At 40.5% G+C, this 21,701-nt stretch overlaps 1 protein-coding gene across 4 annotated transcripts in view; it reads left to right on the top strand.

The window, feature by feature from the left end:
• The first annotated feature begins 9,223 nt into the window (after positions 1 to 9,223).
• The window catches only part of GRIP1 (glutamate receptor interacting protein 1), a 310,240-nt gene continuing 297,762 nt past the window's right edge, over positions 9,224 to 21,701 (top strand). For 3 of the 4 annotated variants that reach the window (XM_068190152.1, XM_068190149.1, XM_068190147.1), the window contains exon 1: positions 9,224 to 9,425. In XM_068190152.1, coding sequence (XP_068046253.1) covers positions 9,371 to 9,425 — 55 coding nt within the window. In that variant the 5' untranslated portion in view covers positions 9,224 to 9,370. The remainder of the gene's footprint in view (positions 9,426 to 21,701) is intronic. The other variant, XM_068190161.1, reaches the window with a different exon arrangement.

Raw genomic sequence — 21,701 nt, 5'->3', positions numbered from 1 at the left:
TTTCAGAGGCCTCAGAGGCTATGGTTTTGGTAAAGCTATACTGGGATATTATCCCTGAGAAAACATCAGTGTAAATATCCACTTTAAGCCACTAGAGTAGATTGAAAAATTGCATTTGAATTACTTGTAATAGCTAATTTGTTGTTCTACACAAAAGGTTAGCTGTAATTTCAAAGCTGGTTCTATTAGATTTTATATAATGAGACACTTTATTACATTATAGGACAGCAGACCCCGTTTTTTGTGTGTTGTTTCAAGTGCTTTACTTTGCTGTTGAGACCTTGCCATCACACTGTCTTGGTGTCTGTAATCTGTTCTGTGGGTCCAAAATGGGCATCAAAGGACTTTTTTTTTTTGAGTCAGTCTTCATTGTTACAAAGGCTTTGAGAAAGTTTCTGGTATTTTTGTACAGGAAACTTACAGGAGACAAAGCAATAATAGGCTGAAAAATAAAAAGCTCTTTCCCAAGTAGCATAATACCACTCTAACCTCAGGCTGCATCACAGTGAAAATTACTAGCTAGGGTCTTTTATTAAAATATTTTCTATCAATCTGCTTATTACATTATATGACATGTTTGCATTGTCTGCCATAGAGGTGCCATTTTCTCTGACAGACATCTGTTACTCAGTTATCATTTTCTCACATTTCTTAATTTTCTAGTCCAACTCTTAGTAAGGTCTCCAGCATGGAAGGCTCTGTTCAGCAGCAGGCTGGGAAATATTATCCTGCTCTTTCACAGAGAGAACTTCCAGGACTTGGTCTCCATTAAAAGAAATTATCAAGTTTGTGCCCCAACAGTTCATGATTCTCAAGAACATGCTACTATTTTAACGTTCTTGGTATTTTCCCCCTAAATATTTAGCCTGTGTCATGGCAACAGCTGCTTTTAGTTCTAACATTGTTTTCCCATCCTTCATTTAAGAAAAAAATAGTAGTTTCAATTTATTCCCCTTAAATGTAAAATTTAGTATTTTAAACTTTTATTAACTATAAACAGCTATACCAGTTGTTTATGATCTGCTTTGGATTCTCTATACAAATGGAAATTACTATATTGATTCCTATTCATTATGAAGAGGCACCTAAAACTATAGGATAAAGGCAAATATAAAGAATGTATAATACATGTTGTAGGTTTTGGAAGGGGGATGACAAGTAGAGGGTAAGTAGCAAAATTAGTATTCCCAGCACATATTTAAAAATCAAGAAATAAGCTAAAAATAATTGTATCATAACAGGGGCAATCAATGGTCCATTTTTTTCCAGTGCATGAGTGCAAAGCGGATTGAACAACTGAATGTACAAATTCTTGATATTAACATGTCCAAGACAGGGCTAAGGAAAAGGACATTAAAGATCCTTAAATGTAACTATTAACAAATGTACCACAGTTAATTGCTACTACTGTAATTATTGCTAGTGTATTTGAAGAGTGCTGGAAGTAAAATGTAGTAGATTCCACAATAGGTATTCCCGAGTGCATTTGGATGATTTCTTACCTTGGTCAAAATAAGAAGAGACTTAATTCTGATGCAGAAATCCTACGTTCCTTTTTAGAGTAGTCTGATTAGCAAGTAAATCAGTCAAACAAATCTAATGAAAAACTGCGTGCAAGTCTTTTGCCTACATAAGCAATACATTGACCTTAATGGGTGTTTCATTAAAAAATAAACTGTTCTACTCAAATTCTGATTACTAACTGATTATTATAAATATTTATTCAACTTGCATATATTTATAAGGGAATGGGACAATGTACAGATATAAAAAGGTGCAATGACTTAATATAAAAAAGGAAACTGTTTTGATCTTTTTTAAAACGTTTTAAGTCTGAGAAAACCCTACTACTCTACTACCTAGTAGTACTGAGACTTTACAGTTAAGTTGAAATATGCTTCTAGTTTTAGCTCTGAAGTGCCACTGCTTTATGCAGGATGGTTAAGGCAATATATACACTAATGGCTGATGGAGAATAAAAAGATTTATAATTGGATTGTGCTTATTATCAATAAACTACACCTTCCCACAAGAGGAACATACATAATAGACATACAGATATTTCATACCAGTTTATTCTATACCATGCCTTCCTCTTTTTGTTTTAAAGTGAGAGTATGAATCTATACCTGCCACTGTGTGTATTGATTTGCACAGAACCTGCTGGATTGCTTGATCCAGGAAAGCTCCTTTCACTCTGTTGGTGGAAGTAACCATATCATTAAAGTTACATTTTGTCATATGTGCATCCTCCTCTGAATCAGGGCTGCTAGCATTGAATAGGACTAGGAATTGATACTAAACACTATGTCTTCTTTGTAGAAAATTCATGATAAAATACTTATTATGCCTCTGTAATCTTAATGCTCTTTCAATGTTTTAAACAATTTCTGTAACAGTTTTTTTCCTGCTGGAAAGTATTAATTGCAGGTTTGCTTCCTTTTCTGGTGCAAGGCTTACAAACACATTCTTTAAGATCATTACATTATCTCAAGTACCTCTAAAAAGCTTCCCTCTGATCAGCTCAATGTTCTGTGTATTGTAGGAGATACAGATAATAGAGTTATTCACATAAATTTGCATTAATGATACTGAATTTCCTTAAAAGACTAAATTTAATCTACATTTCAAAAAATGAAAAAGTGTGACCAATATTTTTCTGATAGGCACAGTAGCTGAGCATCAGCTTTATGGCTGTTTGTCAAAGCAGATAGAAAATAGAAGCTTTTTCTTTAAGATTTAGGATAAAACTTGGAAATGAAATGTAAATGGAAAGTAAATGCATCTAGGTAGCTGGGGTCCCAGTCTTGAAAGGCAGTTGAAGCACACCTACATTGCCATGTGCTTTCACGATCCAATTCATCTGCTTCTGGCACAACATCAAGTCTCTGACACCCACAGTGCAGACTCTGCTCATTGCTTTTGGGGGCTGCTCCTCTCTCACCCTGCAGTTATGAAGATTTGGTGCTAGGGATGATGGGGCCCATAGCATCTCAAAACCTGCAGGTATTTCTTAGGTTACTGAGTTACACTAAGTCCATCTTTTTTGTCCCTGTAAAATGTCGATGGTTTTAACTTAGCTCTTACTTGAGGCACTCTTGAGATAGCACACTGGTTGTTTTCCTTCCTTCCACCTTGCTGCTGTTCATTCCAGCTTCCTTTAATGCTTGCCAAGAGTTTGTACAACAGGCAGACGTTCTGTGAGATGCTGGATCCTGAACAGATGAACTCTTCAGTTGTAAGGTGGATTCAGGAGGGGTAGGATCGTATCAGTATGGAGCACAAGGGTGACAAGCAGCGTCTCTGGATTCTCCATCCCTGGAGGCAGATAGATTTCAGGAACTCGCCCTAGGCCACCAGAAATGGGACACTTCTGCTCTGAAGTGGAAACAGTTGCACAACAGAGGTGGTTACCCCTGGCAGCTCTAAGTTCATGACTGGGTCAGCACTGGCCTGTCATTATTCCTGGGCTTGTGAGGATTCATGAGACAATCAATCATATGGCCTGTATGTGGATAATGGGTATAACTAATGTGCCTGAAATAGCGGCTGGCTTTCTGATAATGGACTTCCCAAAGTGCACTGAGTGTCATTAGTAGTATTCATGGCTGCAGGTTGCTTGCCAGAAAAAGTAAGTAAATACATTCATCTGAATTCAACACAGACTAGCACCAAAATGAAATATGCAGGAAAGGCACATGAAGAAAGTGTAAGCACCTTGGGAATTTGAGGGGCCAAATAGAGATTGTTTTGCATGGGCTGTTATCTAGTACTGTGTCTTCTAGAGACACCAAGGTGAACCCTGAGAGGCTGCTGAACAAGGAGCATAGGAGAGCTGAAAGCAAAATTGGCACCCTCTAACTGGCACCCCTGTGCCCTCACCCAGGCAGCATGCTGAGAACAGGCAGAACCAGGACCCCAAGAAAAATAGCTTTTTAAGTTGACCACACAGGTTACCTGCCAGCCGTAACTTTTTAAGGAAGGATTGTCAGTTATTTGTCTGCTCGCTCTCTCTCATTTTCCCTGTCCCTCCATGAAATCTGCCTTGGATCATGAAAGACTGAGGGAGAAAAAGGTAACATGTGAACTGTTCTCAAATCTGAAGCAAAATCCCCTTTCACTACAGGCAGTTTCCTTGACAATAACAATCTCATTAGTCACAGTGAAATCAGAAATCATTGTCCATAATGCCTGCAGTAGAAACACCATGAATGGCAGTTAACAGGGCCTGGATTTGTTTCTTCCAGGTTTTCTTCAGTCTTTTCCCTAAGCATTCCTAATCCTAGGATGCTTCATGGCCCATTCTTTTCTGCAGGCTGCTCCTGAGCTTTTGACACCCCTGAGTTGTTCCCAAAACTGCATTCCTTTTCTGCTGCAGGCTTTATCTCTTTCCTGTAAAAGTCAGCTTGACCATGTTGAGAACCAAGCATTTAAATGAAAGCCTTTCCTATGCTGACCACAGAAATTAAGTAGAATTGTGGAGCCTTCCTTCAGACAGGTGGCAGAGCCCTGAGTGATGGCTATCATGGAGCTTGGTGCTCCTGAGTAGAACTGTACAGAGGGTTGTGATCAGTTAATGCTCTATTTTATTTACAATTCAATATCAGTACAAAAAGGCAGCAATAAGTCAGGGTATTAAATATATGCATAATTTTCTTTTTTCATTACATTGGTAATTGTGTACCCCTTTGCAGCTGATTTACACAACACATTTTTGTGCAAACAAAACAGTTATAAGCACTAATTAGATTATTTTATTTTAGCAGTGCACAATCCCCAAAATTTTGATCTTGGGTATCTATATCTCTTCAGAGCTTAAAGCCTGAGCACATAGGGAAATGGTGTCTCTTTGTCTTGGAGCAGGTTACAGAAGAGGAAAAGGCAAGTAGGTAGTCCCAAGAAGTCTGCTGTCTAGTGGGATATGCGTGTGTTTGGCACAAGGATGCTGTCATGACCAAGAATCTACATCTTCTGCTAACTCTGAGCTTATTTGCTGTAGTTCAAGGATCTGAGATAAAGCCTTAAAAATATTTTCTTTTAAAGGAAATAGAGAAACTCTTCCTGCCTCCTTAAAGCATCAGATGGCTAAATCCAAATTCACACAGGTACATAACATGGGCAGCAGGTAGATTGCAGGTTCCTGAACACACACAGTCCATAAAACTCCCACCTTCCCCTTTTACTTATTTGAAGGCTGTAGCCAACTTCCCTAAACTAATTGTGCTCATGTTTTGTTTGTTTCCTAAATCTTTTTGGAACTGACAGACCAGGTAATTTGCGTTTTAACTTCCTGATGGGCTCATTTCCCCAGACAGGCTCAGACATCCTCATCTGCTGAAACTCCCCACTTACCCAATGCGAGAGATTCACGGGACCATGAACAGAGCAAGCCAAAGGGACTATGTCTCCTGCACTGGCTTAAGGTGGAAATTCCCCATTGAGGCTGACAATGACTGGCTAACACTCTGTGGCAGGATGTCCAACTATTTTTTCTTAACATTTGTTAAGAAAAGTCCAAAACTATGTCTAAAAAAAATCAGTTGTTGTTATACTCCTTATGTCTCGTCTGTGAACTTTTTGACCTGATGTTCAGCAATGTGACAATAGCTTTCAAGATAAGATACTTTTTTAATAAAAGGAAAATATAGAATGATAAAATAGAAGAGCAGTGGGCAGAGAAGATGCTGTATGGAGTTCATCTCTGGTCTGCCTAGTGCTCAGTTCTGACAGGACTGGTATCAGTTTTTTAATGAAATCACATTTTAATATGACTTGCACACATTTATGTAATACTTAGTAAGAATACAGTAACACAGCCTCAGGCTCACACTGGTGACCAGTCCATCTAAAAGAATAACAACCTACCCTTCTCCACAGATGGCACAGCCAAATACTACAGAGCCATCAACAACAATGTGGTATGCTCAAGTATTTTTATCTGAATGATATGGAAATTCTGATCCAGAGACCCATAGTAGTTGCAACATCTTAATATTGTAAAAGTTATTTTAGGTGATTTTTGACTTTTATTTGCAGAAGAGATTTTCCTTCATTCCTTTTAAAGCTCCTTGTAGTCAAAAATGTATATGTAAACATATCAGTTACTTAGTTAAAAAAAAAAAAAGCTAAAAGTTTAGAAGACTTAAAAGCTAAGGCATTTTTCCTAGCTTAGAGGTAATTTGTGCTGCAAATCTCCATTTACTGAGAAACATTATAGTCCTCCAGCTACTGAACCCTCTGCCTGACCATCTTCATATTTCTCCTACCTTTTAGGAAATGCATAAGACAGGAAATTAAAAAAATTAATCTCTTCTTTAGAATGCTCACAGAATAAGACCTTTTCTTGGTGATACTTCTTTTGTTTCTGATTAATTCTGGGGTTGTACATGCTTCAGATGACCTGCATGTTGCAGTATCAAGTAAGAATAAAGGGTGCTTCCTTGAAAATCAAGTATTAATCAATTTAAATTTCTCTGGGTAAAAAACTGTAGACAGAAAAGAACTGTCAGGAAGTTTATAGCTCCATGTGTGATATATTCACCATAAAATGCACATCTAAATCAGGTGGCTGCTTTATTCCATTAGTAGCATTGGGATATGCAGAAGCAGTTGTTCAGTTTAAAACAGCTCATGTGAGTTAGAGAAAGCAATTTAATTAACTTCAGCCAGGCACCCATACAAACTTCTCCCGTGGCAAATAAATGCGGAATTATAGACTGTCTTTGCCTTAAAGGATTTATTTGTAAAGTACTGCATAAGACAGAGAGAAGCATACATATTCCATTTAATGATGCAAATGTTGTGAACTATTTAATATGTAGTATATTTGTTCCTGAGAAGCCAGTGATACTTAGAAAAAGTAGGACTTATCCCTCATTTTGAAACATATTTCTGGAGCAAATCCAAACCAGCAGCTGGGATTTTATGACTCCTGCAGGATCCTGAAAAATCCCACATTCAGTCCTAAGGAATTCTTACTCATATTCAAAGTGGTTACACTATAAAAAATAGCTAGAAAATGGCTTATTGTGGACTGAAGAGTAGGGCAATCTACTTCTTTATTCCTCTGACCTGCAATTTTGCAGAACTCTGGTGCTGGCAAAAAAAAAAATCAACTGGAGGATCAGAACTACAATGTTAAGGCTCATTGTTTATATTTTTATCATTTGTAATGGAAATGTCAGAAGTAAAAGGTGGATATCAGAGGTAGTATGTCAGATTTAGGACATGAATGACACAATCATCCATGAAGTTTTATTTCATTCCATGGCACTTGAAAGTCCAGGTGTCTTTTAAGAAATGGCAGAGGTAAATGCCAAAGTAATTTTCTTTTTAAAATAGTTATATTTCTATACACTTTATTGTCTTTAAACCTATTCCTGGCTGTGTATTCTCTCTGGAACTCTTGGGACAGTTTTCTCCACTTGCTCCTTGTATTGGTGCCTTCTGGGCTGAAGAGCTGCAGTCTTTTCTCTCTCCATTTTCTCTGCCTGAACACCCCAAAGGCATTGTGTGGAAGTTTTGCCCTGTGAGCAAAGAATCTAGCTGGAAATCTTTATTTTATAATGCTTTGAAATTCACATGCACACTCACATTTTTCTTTAGAAATACCAATAACACCCCCCCAACATTATTTAAGTAAAAGGATTACGAAAGGAAGGAGAATATTAGCATAAATATGTATCTTCTAAAATCAAAGATTGTGATTCAAATATGCAGGAAATCCAAATTAAGTGTCCCCAGGAACGAAACAAAAATATCAATAGTCACATGATTCAAAGCTGACATAAATCCAGTCTGATACTTGTAACTTGGTAAAATGTTTTTGGTTTGTTGACGGCACATTGCTGGGTTTTGTTCTAGATCAGGTATCACCTGTCCTCTCACAGGCTGCAAGACTGTTGTCAACAAAAGAAACTTGTCATTGCATACTCTTAATTCAACCGAAATCCAGGATATGCCTACTCTGTTTGGATCACTGGTACTGCTCACTGATCCTGCAGCATTACGATGACAGGACTGCAGCCCAAGTGCAATCAAGGAAAAGCCAGGAGCTGCTGCTTTCATCAATGGGATTTTAAACAAGGGGTTTTCATGAGCACCAAGACATATTCTGCTTGACATGCTGGCACAAAGTCAACATAGAAGAATGCTGTGTCAGGAAACTGTCATGAAATTTACAGCAGAAATACAACCCTTCAAATTTTCCTCTGAGTAAAGGGTTCATGTGGAGTTGTTTGATTACATAAAATTACATAATTTCTATAAATGCGAGGATGTTACACACAATATAAAAATGATCACAACATAATTGTTAGGCAGGATGAAGCTCTTATAGGAGAGCACTTGCAGAAGTGCCTCAGAAAATGAAAAAGCTTCCTCTGTATTGTTATCATTATTTTCAAATGACATTCAAACCTGCCACTTCGAATTTCTTTTCTGTAAAAAATAAAAGGAATATTTAATCATCACAGCATTAGTCTCCTGTTAGGACATGGCTGTGTCAGAAGTCATTTTAGTGGTGAGATTTAAGGCCTTTTAGTCAAAAGGTCGTAAGGAACTGCCTGTAATACAGACAGAAATTTGACCTGTCACAACCGGGTCCTGGACTCTTTATAGTGCAAATTCGGGTTTATTTGATCGGGGGCTGTCCCTGCCCTTCGTGGGAGCTTGCCTCTGTTTTAACTCCTTATAGCCCAGCTTTCGCACACCTGGGTGCAGGGAAACTGGCCAGTCAGGAACTGCGGAGGGAAAGGGACGAGCCTTTGTCAGTGCTGCGAGGCGAGCGACCCGCGGGATGGGGGGGTCGAAACTCAGACCCTTGCACCGGTGCGGAGTTTCCCACCCCGCGAACGCGAGAGCCGCGGCCGCGGCCGCAGCCCCCGTCCCGCTCCCCGCGGCGCGGGGCAGCTCCGCGCCCCGGCCCGCACCTGGCGGGCGAGAGGCGGCGCGCCCCGCCCGCCCCACCTGGGCCCGCCGTGCCGAGCGGGGCCGCCCCGCGCTCTCCATTGTGCGGCCGCCGGCTCGGGCCACCTGCCGGCGGCGCCAGGGCCGGGCTGGGTCCGGGCACAGCTCCGCGCCTCCTCTGCCTCCCACAATCCCCCCGCCCACCCTCTCCGGTCCCCGGCTGAACCGGGTCGAGCCCGCGCCTTCCTTCCCCGCCTGCCTCCCTCCTGTCTCCCGGCTGGCGGAGCTCCGCCGCCTCCCCTCCCCCGCCCTCTCTCTCCCTCCCACCGCGCGGCCGCCGCCCCTCCGCCGCTGCCCGCCGGAGCCGCCGACTTCCCCTTGAGCGCGGGTCGCCGCCGCCTCGCCCTGCCATGAGCCGCCCCCCATCGCCGCCGCAGCAGCGCTGAGCGGGGAGCGCGGAGCCATGCCGGGCTGGAAGAAGAACATCCCCATCTGCCTGCAAGCCGAGTCGGAGCGAGGTGAGCGTGGAGCCCCGGGGGCGCCAGCCGCCCGCCGCCAGGGAAGGCAGGCGGGCGGGGGTGGGGGGCCGGAGTCTGCGGCGCCGCCGGGTGTTCCCTCCGCAGCCCATGCCCGGGCACGGCCGCAGCCGCCCCGCGGTGGGACGGGCGGCCGGCCCCGCGCCTTCCATCTTGCTCCGCCGCCGCGGCAGGAGCGGGGGCTGCGGGGGGCGGCACCCGCACCGGGCCGGGGGACACACCGGGCCGACCCCCGCCGCCTCCGCAGCAACTTTACTTTTCTCTGCGGTGCTGCCGCCCGCGCCGCCCCGGGCCGGGCTTCTGTAGCCGGGGGGGGCGTGAGCCGGAGGGGTGGGAAGGTAGCTCCGGAGGGGTGGGAAGGTAGCTCCGAAGTGACTTCGCGAAACTTCTTTGCGTGTGGCTCTGAGCCTGGCGGCTGCTGGACCTATCCCGTCCCTCCCGGTGGGCGTCGGTGAACCGGCCGCGATCGCGCCTCGGCAGCGAGCAGTGCCCACAGCAGCTGCTCCGAGACCCGGCAGCGGTCCCGGGATGGCCTCGTGTCCCCAAACCGCGCTGTCCGGGTCGGTGATGTCAGAAGTGAGAGGCTTTCTGGTCACTTTCAAGAATAAACTATTTGTTTGTTATAATAAAAAGGTGTCTTTGCCCCTTCCTCAGAGAGGGCTTCTGTCATGGGTGGGTGTTGGGTCCCTTGCTCTGTCTTCAGCCTGTGAGTCAAAGACAAATAGGCTGGGACGCCAGTTACTCTCAGGTATGCCCGTCGAATTATGTCTTTGATTTACAGGTTAGTTCCGTGGCAGCATGTGGAGTCCTGAGGCAGGACATTTGGGGTTGGTTGCTGCCGTGTTGAATAGCTGGCTCTCCTGCTAGGAACAACAATTCACTGAGTATTCAGAAGGAGGAGGTTCTGTTTGCTGTGTGGAAGAAGTCTTGTTCCCTTGCATTGGAGGTGGAGGTCTTTTGCAGAACTGCTGCCCTTCTGACTAGTAAATCCTATCCCTAATGGGAAGTTCATCGCAAACGTATGACATCATGAAAATAGTTGCTGAAATGAGCGCAAGGTGTTTCAGCTGTGAAAAGTGAGCTTTTGAGTCTTTACTCTTAGTAAATACATCGTTACTAAAATCTGTGGTCATATTTCTATATGTCACAAATCTGTGTAGCAGAGGAATCACAGAAATAGGCTGGAAGACAGTTGTCAAAATATATCAGATGCATTTACAGATGAGGGAACTTTAGAAAGGGTCTAATCTGTCTGTGTCAGAAACTGGAAAGGTTTTCTCATTTAATTCTGTATAAAGGTTGTGTCATGAGCTGTAACATGCGGACTTGTCTTTATTCAGAGTAAACAATGGTGGTGGTTTTGCTCTGATGGGTTTAATGTCAGAATGCTGATTTGTTAACAGTTCTTGATTATTCCTATTTCTATTTAACCTCTTTCATCTTCATTATGAAGCCGAATAGATTTATATATTAATAGTCTTACCACTGATGCTTTTCTTTATTGTGTTTCAATTGTGTAAAGAAAAAAAATCTCTATTCTGCCTGAAGTAAATTTTTGCCTTCTGAAGTATGTTGCATTGTATAATGCTTAAGTTTTAGCTAATAACTTAGCAGGATTCCAGTCACTGGAACTTTTGTGATTGAGACTTGGAAAAATATTAAATGGTCAAAATATTTAATCAGTATTGAATTTAATAGTTCTTGAGTATGAAGAATAGATGAAATAAAGCTTTCATGCTAGACAGAAAAACGGCTAGTGCAGTAATGAAATGAAGGGACATCTTTAGCTAATGTAGGAGTTTAGTGTGGCATTGAGTAAAAGGCAATTACAAATACAGTTAAATTCTGGTTCAGAGCCAGTTACGCTAACATCCCCCTCTTCTGTTTCTAGAAAATATTTCCATTCAGTTAGTCTGCAGAACGTTTTATGTACATTGCGCTATCAGAAGACTTTTGTGAATGTAAATACTGATATTTTAAACTAACAGTGTAGTTGATAGCTTTCTGTGATTTAGATATGGAGTAATACTGGATGTGAAATATTTAGTAATATAAATTGTATTTATTATATAGGATATAAAATAGCCATTTATCCATCCCAAATGCTTGTGTATATAGGATAAGAATACTCATACAGAATATTCGAATAAGAAACATTTTAATGCGTGTGTATTTCCTTTGATTTTATGTTCCTGTAATCTGATTGTTTTAATCAGTGTTTTGTTCCTGTGAGAGGAGCTAGTCTTTATTCAACCCTATGAACACTGGTAGGACTGACTAGTAGTAATTCTCCTGTATAATAACAAAGACCTGCTAAGTTCATTTGGTGCTGAAGTTTTTTGCTGGTGATCACTTGTAAAATAAACTACAAAATGAGAAGGGATTAAACAACCCATCCAAACCAGAAAAGTACCCTACAATCACAAATCAAACAAGATCTCAAAATGGAAGTGAGCAGGTAAATAATGCCAGTTTATCCTTGTGCCTCCTGCTGACTTTCCTCTTCAGGAGAGCCTCTCCTGCTGGCTTTATTATATCCACAGTCCATACCCCCCTTCTCTGTCATAATAAAGAGGTACTGTGCAGCTTTAATTTCAAGTCTAGTTGTAGCAGCAGATTTCAACTGGAAAAAGTCAGCTCTGGAGGTGCTGGGAAAACTGGGAAGGCAAAGATTTCCCTGTGGTGAACTATGAGTGGTTTGCACCAGACTCTTTTTTCCCCTCAAATGTTATAGGCTTTCTTGAGAGCTCTGCGTTTTCTGCATGCATGCGTAGGGAGCTGATTGGGCCCTTACGTCCTCAGCAGTGGAAGGAAGAAAGTTGTGGGCACTAGGATGTGAGGCTTGAGGGGTGGGTGGATTTGTTAGAGAGGATGTGGGGGCTGTATCCTCAAGGCACTGCAGCATAGAAGGTTCACTGGGTACCAATACTCTTTTCTCGCTCCAGACCAATGCAGCATTGCTTTGGGAAGCACTTCATGGCTGTTGTATTTCCCTTGATGCTCAGCTCATCTAGGGTGTGAGGAACTGGATGGCAGTGCTGCCATGCTGCAGTGCATACCACAGCTTGTTCTGGTGCAAGGAATCAACTTACAAACTATCCAAGGAACTGTGTTGTTTTGATGTGAGGAGCTCTTGGGATATGGCAAATGGTGATAACCTTGTGCAGACCTACTGAGTTTGCTCCAAGTGGGGTTATTTTAATGTATTGGTATCCTTGTTTGCCCCTTCCTTGCTTCAGACACCCCCTTCTATATTGAATATATACTGCAGAAAGTCCTTAGCGCAGCCTGTGATCGTTGTTCCTACAAGTCATGTGCTGAAATGGAGGTTATCCAAAAACTCAATAAAATCAGAATTTTGCTAATGGAAATTGGCCAGTTTTACTGAAATGAAGTAGCAGAGACGTGGTCAATGCTGTTGGCTCACCTTTGCAACAATTGATACTCTGAGTAAAGGAAAATAACCTGGGATAATGTTTCAAGCATCAGAGCGTGTATTTGCATATAGAGTTTAACATTTGTGAGAGTGCTTTGTGGTGGAGAAGGTTCTCTTCTGAGGGATGGCAATCAGTGGTATTTCAACAAGTATTTTTAGATGTCTTGAGTGTGGAAATTATGTGGGATACTTATGTCAACTTAAAAAAATCATATTGTGCTGGTTTTCAGTGACTAAAACTATATTTAAGATAAGAAGTGAAGAACTGCTTTTCTGTGTGTACTGCAACGCAGCTCCTGGTATTCTGCTGCCTGCTCTGTAATCAAACAGTACTCTGCAGTGGCTGTGCTGCTTCTGGCTTTCACTGCCACAATTATCACAAGAAGTCCTCTCTTTCAGAGGAAAGAAATTGTGCTCTGTGTTAAGTAAAATATTTGTAATGTATACCTGATGCATTTCAAAAATGACATGTGAAGATGTGCTAGTGTAAGACAGTGCCTTTAAAATTCAAGGTGCACTTCCCTCCTCCCCAATTTTCTGCCTAAGACATAAAGCAGATCTTGTTGTAAACCACCTAAAACACTTTCTGAGGTGACATCTTTGTAAATACTTTAGGAAGAAAAATGTTGCTGGAATTAATTTTATTCAGTATTCCTTCCAGTCAAGTTAAATGAAGGTGTTTAATGGAACTCCTGTTTCAACTTCATAGCTGATCAAGTTTGCCAGGAGTACAGAAAATACTACTTCTACATCTTGTATGCTCGCCGTAGGACTGCTTGAGGTCCCTTAATGTACATGCATGTTAATTTTAGAAATTAAAGCATCTAAGTATGCTTTGGTCTTGATTTTATTTTTTAAGTTGTATTCATTCCACAGTTGTTTTTCCTCTGTTAAACAGACCAGTTAGGTCAAGCAAGAAGGAAACACTGGGTTCTTATTTTCTGCTTCTCTATCCACGTTCACACTTGACAGTCAGGGAAATAATGTAAACTTCAAGGAAACATTTTAAAGGAAACATTAGGAAACGTTTTAAACCGCAGGACTTAAGGATAAAAAAAATGTGCAGGTATTTTGTGAATCCTGCCTCAAATACAAAAGTAGCATGTTCTTATGGAAGATGTTCTGACAACAAGCATCTATCCCTGAGGTTACTGCTGCGTGAGCTTGTCTGTTCATCTTAAGCTGGAAGAGAATCAGTTTCTCAGATAAGGGAATGATATGGTACTGAATTTAATCATGTTATCTTGGGTTAGCAATTTGCATCTGACCAAATGAGGCCACTTCACAGTGGATATGCTTCATGCTCTTGCCAGGTACATGTTAAAAATCAGCTTATTTTCAACTGAAGGCTGAGGGTGACTGTTCTTTGTATTTCAATCTTTCACCTAGTAAGGCAAGAGGAATCTTTTTCTTCTTGAGCTTACATGGGTTCTTGGAAACTGAAGAGAGCTGCAGACCTAGGATTAGAAACCCTGTAAAGAGACTTTCTGTCTGTCTTTATCTGTTTTCTCATGCGTGTCACATGCCTCCTGAAAAGTTAAAGTATAACCTGGATGGTAGAAAACTTTTGTGAGGAGAGGTTGTGTTCACAGTAGCAGCCTTGAGAATCAGGTCTGAGTGTTGGGAGTGAATGCTTGGAGATAGATGTATGTAAGATCATCTTTTACCCCAGGGAAGGCATTGCCTAGGCTTAGTGTGGGGTGCAGATATCTAACGCATGAACTGTTGGGACATTTGGTCAGTTGTGGTATGTGAAATGCACTGTAGTTGTTTACATTTAAGGTGAAGAAGTGATAAGGACAGAAATTGAAGGAAATGTCAGTTTCAGCTGCTGACTCAAGAGGCTGGCTTGACTAGCTTCATTCCCCTCCTCCAGAAACATCTGAAACAACCACTGAATTTCAGAGTGCAAAACCCTAATACTAGGAGATAGATTAATAGCAAAATACTGATTACAAACTATATATATTTTGTTCTTGTTGGGACTTGTGTCTCTTTTCACCTCAGTCTTGATTGAACTGTGTCTTGGACATTGGTGTTTCTCCATTTGCTACACTGAACGTTGGTGAAGACCCTTTGCCAGGTGGGAGAAGCTGACGCTCTAGAGCTGTTTTTCAGCAGCATGCAAAGGGCACAGGCATGCTGTGTCAATTTTTTTGTTCTTTCTCTTAAAACCAGCTGGGATGGGGAAGATTTTAAGGATGGAAAAGAGGCAACAGTTGTTCCCTAGTGCCCTTTTAACATGAAAGGAACTGAGAGCAGGCAAAAATTGTCTACATCTCTTGTGATATGCATAGCCAAGTTAACAGCATTTTAGAGCTATGGTATTAAAAGATTTTGGTAAATCTTGTGGGATCTTCATGAAGGTATGGTCTTCACTGATAGCTGAGAGATGATTGTCTCCTGTGTCTGGGTCATAACCAAGGTTTTTTCCCTTCTTGTAGAAAGAAAGTGTGAGATAAGTGCAAATAAATGATTTCTGTTTTTTGCAGAGGCAAAAGCAGTTTTTGTTCATGTTTGTCAGAAATGCAGTTAGATTTGTCAGCAGTGAGTGATGGCAGCAAACACTCCAGCTTGCCTCAAAGAACAGCAGCACGTAGAATTTGAAGCAGTAACAATATTTGCCACTGACAGACACAAGTTGCTTTTTTTATGGGTATCTGGGAGCTATAAAGGTTATAAATTCTGAACAACAAGTTTTTGATCAGAGTTTCTTGTACACTGAAGCATTAGAGACACACGTAACTGGAAATACAGAAGCTAGAGTGTTAGATCCTTCAGCAATTTACATGTAGACAACTTCTCTTGAATCTTGGTGCATAATTATATCCCTACTATGGATTGTTTTTCTGTTATTTAAGATTATCTAAGCTGCCACAGCTCGAGGTTCTCCCTGAAGAGCTGTGAAGACCATGTTGCTCTCAGTGGTTGCAGGAGGTAAGGCTTGATGCTGCACCTTCTCCCCACTGCTTGTATCTGAGTCCTCTTTAGTCATGCTAATGCTTTTGAAAAAAGATGCAACGAGTCAGCAGGTATCTGTAAGGGTCTGGTGATTGTGGTTGTGAAATTCAGATATGTTTGAATGTTTTACCTAAGTGTTTTGAATTTATGCACATTGAAATGTCAAGAGTACCATCCATCCTGACGTAGAAAAACAGACTAATGAGATGTGTCAGCATCCTGTGTGGATGGAGACAGGATGATCACCTGCTCAGTGTTTCATTTGGGCAAGATGAGTGTGAGACCCTACAAAATTCAGGGTAAAATAGTAACACTTATGTCAGATACAAGTAATCTTGATTACTGTATCACTCTACTGGTTTATTTGGTTGTTTTCCCCTGTTCCTCTTTCTGCTGGCACAGACTCTGCTGGGTGGCTGAGGAACACAAACTCTTCTGTTGTGTCCTCTGGTGTGAGGTGGCCAGGTTTTTTATGGTTCTGAATGATATTGATGGTCTAATGTCTGTTTTTTTTTTTCCAAAGTCATTACCAGTGCAAGTTCTATGTGTCACTGGTTCTGCATCACAGATTAGAAGCAGTGTTCTTTACTTAATGTTGAAATAGTTTAAGAAGAACATACTAGTAGATAAGACAGGTAAGCAAGGGGTGGCAGTTTTGCTACCAATATATATTCCACAAGGAATTTTGTTGTCTTTTCTCCTTGGAAATCACCACAGGAATTGAGAATGCCTGGCATGACTGACTCAATCTCCATCTTTTTTGCGCCTTAATTTCTTGTTATTAGTAAAAATTGCCACAGGGAAGATTCTGCTACTGTGAAGAAAAACTGCAGAGAGTATTTTAATAGTTTTACCATCTTCTTTACGCACTGTAAAGAAGTCCCACAGATATTTAGGGAGTTCCACAGTTTCGTCATGCAAGTTTAAATCTCTCAAAATAAGAGAAATTATTCCCTGAAATATAAAGATAGAGATGTAATGATGACATTTAAAAGTAACTGGCAGTGAAACTTACAGATTTTGGTTTTTTTTTACCAGTGGGGTGAGACTGAAGTTTTAACACCACTGTTTTGTGGGCTAGTAATTTCATGTTGTGTAACTGAATACAAACCTTTCCTTATGGAGAGATGGTGTTTAGAATGTTGTAAAGTATTGTCAGAATGTGTCTTCTCAGTAACTGTCTTTCCTAGGAAGGTAGGAGAATTTAAAAGAACTATTTCCGTTTACTAAGCCACACTATGTAGTTATCATTTCTTCCTGAAGCAGTTTTCCAGTTGGTGAATGTGGGTTATGGTCTCTCTGTCCCACACTGCAGTGTGTGAAATAAAACCAAGACATTTACATTTAATCAACAAAATGAAGAAGAACATATCGGTGACTGGTGTGTAAGTGAACCAGACGTTGTTTTGTTTCTTTGGATATCAGTTAGCAACACGGAAGTAATGCCAGCTTTTTTACAATTGCCTGACATGGAGACAGGTGTTCTGCAGTCCAGCACTTGTTTGTCAGTTTAGCAGCTTCTACAGTGGCACAGTATTCGTCAGAACAATTTTTGTAGGCAAAAAAATAAGAACAATAGCTGCCACTTTTGAGGGGCTGTAATAACAGATGACATGACACCAAATTCAGCAGTCAAAAATATCTTTGTGGTAAATGTGTTCTGCAGAGGCAGGAAGAAACAAGGTTATAGGAAATTGTTATTGGGATAGAATTAACAGACTTGTGGAGTATTTGACTTATTTTATTCTTTTTTTATTTGGATTATTGTCTCTGTGGACAAGATACTAAGTCCTATGTATTTCTGTTACAAAGAACAGCTTCCGCTGCTTGTCTTTCAGCTTGATTACCAGATCCCCTTTCCTAAAGGTGAGGAACAACCTGGTGCTGACAGATGCTGCCTCTCACCTAAGAAGTTTTACTGGCATCTGAGCAAAGTCAGGATGGTTCCAAGAAGTGAGTTGTATGAATCTCCCTGCTATGCTTTTTTGAAATCTATTTAAAGCATGGGTAACTGTACCCATGCTTCTCACAGCAGGGTTGAGACCTGAGTTTGAGAGGAGGCTGTTGTGAAATAACAATATTGTTGTACTACTCTGACAAAAGTTTAATCTCAGTGGCATTTTCAGTGAAGTATTTAATTGTTTTTGTGTTAGGAATAAATTTATGAAACACCTGGGCGGGAAGTAGAGTGGTAGTCACAGAGCAAATACTCTGAGGAGTAAAATTCACTGCTTGGTAAATGGATGCAGTTTTGCTGGATTCTGAAGGTAAATTCACTTGTGACAGCAAATTTACTGAGCCCTTGTACCTGTTAGTGGAAGCTGTTTCTTAGTCCAGGTTCTCTTCTGAAAAGTCAGAGAAGACTGTTGCCAAAAATACATTGCCTCCTTCATGTATATTTGCCAGTTTTATTCTTCTGTATTTTTACATTTCCTGGATCATATCTGTAAATGCCACAGTGTTATTGAATGCACTGAGAAATTTTGAGCCTGAGCCTTTTAGAAAACACCTTATATATTTTATAAAGCTTCCAAATTTCTGAGGAATATACCTGTAATTTACTTTGATTTTTTTAGTCTAATATTGAACTTTCCCAAACCAAATGATATACGCATTATGTGGGCTTTAAATTAACAGTCTTGTTAAATATTCTATGTGCATCATGATTTGAAGAACTAAAGAAATGTCTCGTCTCTTACAGAAATGTGTTTTGAAATTACAATTTGTAGTGCTTCTAACTTCACCTCTTACTAGGACTGTTTGCAAAATGTTCAGGAGCCAGATAAACCTGCAGGATTTTCATGTCAAAAGTGAAGCAGAAATGCTTTCATCTGGGGTGTGGGCAGCTCTGTGGAGGGAGGAAAGAAAGAATGAAATGGACAACACATAAGGATAGTTCAGTATCTTTATACTTGTAGCTTTTGTGAGTCAATAACTCAATTCAGGGATGTCAGTAGTAGTGAAAACCTTGGGCCTCAAGCACAAAGTGTTAAAACATGGCTGATGTTTTTTATGTATTCATTTTTACTTGTTGAGAAAACACATCTTGTGATTTAAGTTTCTTATTATCTTGATTTGAATATTATAGGGCTTTAGAATTCCCAAGCTTTCCTGTCATTACAGCCGCTGACAAAAATGATGCACTAACTCCGGCTTTTCTTATGGTCTCTCTTTTTTCCTGTGTCTTTCTTGAGTGCACTAATCCCAAAGTTTTTGAAGTTTCCTATCTGCCTAAGGCATTTCTTTCACATGTCCGCACATTTAGGTGTGCACTGGTACCTATATTTTTGTATTTGTTTAAAAAACAAACAAAAAAGATCCAGAATGCTATTTGTAGTAGTTCCTCATTCTGTTTAGATACATTCACTGCTCTTTGTTTAAATATTTAATGTGAACTGATTCTTGCTTTTCAGAATGCTTTATTATGAAAAGGGCTTTAATTTTCAGATAACTTTCCCTCTGCCAGTAAAGATATATTTTTCAAACCAAAAAAAGAAGATTCAGTTGCTGACTCTGTATTCTATTTTCTGCTTTCGTCAAAGATCAGGGTAGTAGGTAAGTAGTGCCTTAAGCCATGTTCCTATACATATGTTTCTTTTTCGTGAAGTGATTGAAGTAATTTTATAAAACACAACCTTTAAGAATTTTATGATGTCTTCCTCAGGTTTAAATATAGGAAGCATCTGTGTAGGTGAGTTATGGAGTTCCCTGTCATTTGAAAAGCTACTCTTGAATATTTTTTCTTTGCCACCTTATAATAAACATACGGCTAGTTTTGACATTTATCCTTTTCTTCCTTTTCCATCACTCCTTCTTTCTTCTGATCTTACCAGGGTTGGTGGTATTTTTTTTCCTGACCTCTTTTTGTAACTAGGCATATTTAGTTCCTCTTTAACTGCAAAGAAAGAAGTCAGCACAAAAATGAAAAGTAACTTGATTGGTATGTTCATTGAAAGTGAAAAACTGTCTGGTGTTTGGGCTGCTACTTTGTAGAAAAGTAGCCTTTAACTGACTTGTTTCAAGTGTTGCTTATTATTTCCTTAGTGGTAATTGAAATAATTACATAAAATGTCTTTTTTAATTTGTATGGTTTTGCTTTCAGTTATTAAAATGAAATTTCAGTTTGTTTATATGAATCTTCCAAATGTTCTAATTGACAAAATATTTTATGCAGTTATGTGAATGCATTGTAATTTTTTTGGGAAGCTGATGCTCACTTATAGAGTGTTTCCTACGTAATTGAGATACCGAGGATTGTAGTTACATACATTTGAGGGTTTGCAAAGCTAAAGGTAAGCATTTTCCTGATATTTAAGAGTATGCCCTTTGTTGTATGCCGTGCTAGTAAAATGCAATACACAGGGAGCAGAAATGAAGGTCTTTTCCTGGGATTGTTCTGAAATCATTGTTTGTGGCAGTATCCTTTAAATAGAACAATTTTTAGCCTAATGTAATGAATCTCTGTCTTTTAAGTTCAAACACATAAATTACCATATTGGCATGTGGATTCCAGTTAATAATCGGTAGCACAGTAAGGATTAAATGAAAAACAAAAACTTGTCATGAATTGACCATATGTCCAAAAGATCTGTCTGTCAGCAGAAGGTGCACATGAAAGGCTTGAGCCAGGAAACTGTCCTGCATGGAATCCAGCAAAGCATTTAAAAATATGCATGTTTTTCTGGATCAGAACATGACACTAGTGTCACCTAGACTCTAGCAGAATGAATGGATGATGCATCTAGTCCCAGTTCTTTGGTGCTCATCTGAAAAAGTTCTCTAAGTCAAGGGTCAAGGTCACTGAAACCTTTGCTGCTTAAGCGTACAGATAGAATCATAGAATGATTTGGGTTGGAAGGTACCTTAAAGGTCAGCTTGTTTGAACCCCTGTGCCATGGGAAGGGATACCTCCTACTAGACCAGGTTGCTCAGAGCCCCATGCAACCTGGTCTTTAACAGTGCCAGGGGTAGGGCAGCCACAACTTGCCTGGGCAACCTACTCCAGTGCTTCCCCACCCTTTCAGCAAAGAACTTGTTCCAGACATCTAATTGAAACATACTCTCTTTCAGTTTGAAGCCATTCCTGCTTGTCCTGTCACTGCAGTTCCTGATGGGGAGAGAGAATCCCTCTCTGGCTTCCTTGTAGACCCCATCTAGATACTGGAAGGCAGCTCTGGGCGCTCTACACAGCCTTCTCCAGGCCGAGCAGTCCCAACTCTCCCAGCCTGGCTTCAGAGGAGAGGTGCTCTAGTCCCCTTGCCAACTTCGTGGCCCTCTGGACTTGCTCTAGCAGCTCCCTCTTCTTATGTCAAGGGCACCAGAACTGTACACAGTACTCCAGGTGGGATCTCAGGAGAGCAGAGGGGGCGAATCACCTCCCTTGATCTGCTGGCCATGCTCCTTTTGATGCAGATATGGAGAATGAATAATCCATCTGAAGTCAGTGTGCCTATAACTTATATGTTTAAGCGAATCAAAGGGTAATTCTAAAAAGAAACTATTTATTTTCTTTAATTAAAGGTAATTTTCATGATACTAATATCTGTTTTGGGGGGGAAGAGAAAGCCAGTATAAAGGACTTAAAATATTGTAATTTTTTTCCTGTGTTTTCAATAAAATATTGGCTTTTTTCCCCAGAGAACATGTAAAATATGTTTTTATTTGTTGGTATTTCTCTGCTTATTCCTCATTGCTTTTTGGAAGAGAAGTTAAATGTGTTTAACTGCAGGGTGTTTGACATTTCTTTTTTCTGGTGGAAAAACTTTTGTAGTCATTGAAAGATGTTGCATCATGAATGTAAGTAATGTGCAAAACACATGTACTCAGAGCTGGCAGTATTATCACCAGAAGTAGCACATACC

This window comes from Anomalospiza imberbis, chromosome 5 (genome assembly GCF_031753505.1).
Source record: "Anomalospiza imberbis isolate Cuckoo-Finch-1a 21T00152 chromosome 5, ASM3175350v1, whole genome shotgun sequence".
Classification (NCBI taxonomy): domain Eukaryota; kingdom Metazoa; phylum Chordata; class Aves; order Passeriformes; family Viduidae; genus Anomalospiza; species Anomalospiza imberbis.
Note: the sequence above shows the minus strand (reverse complement) of the source record. Positions and strands in the feature narration are given on the sequence as shown.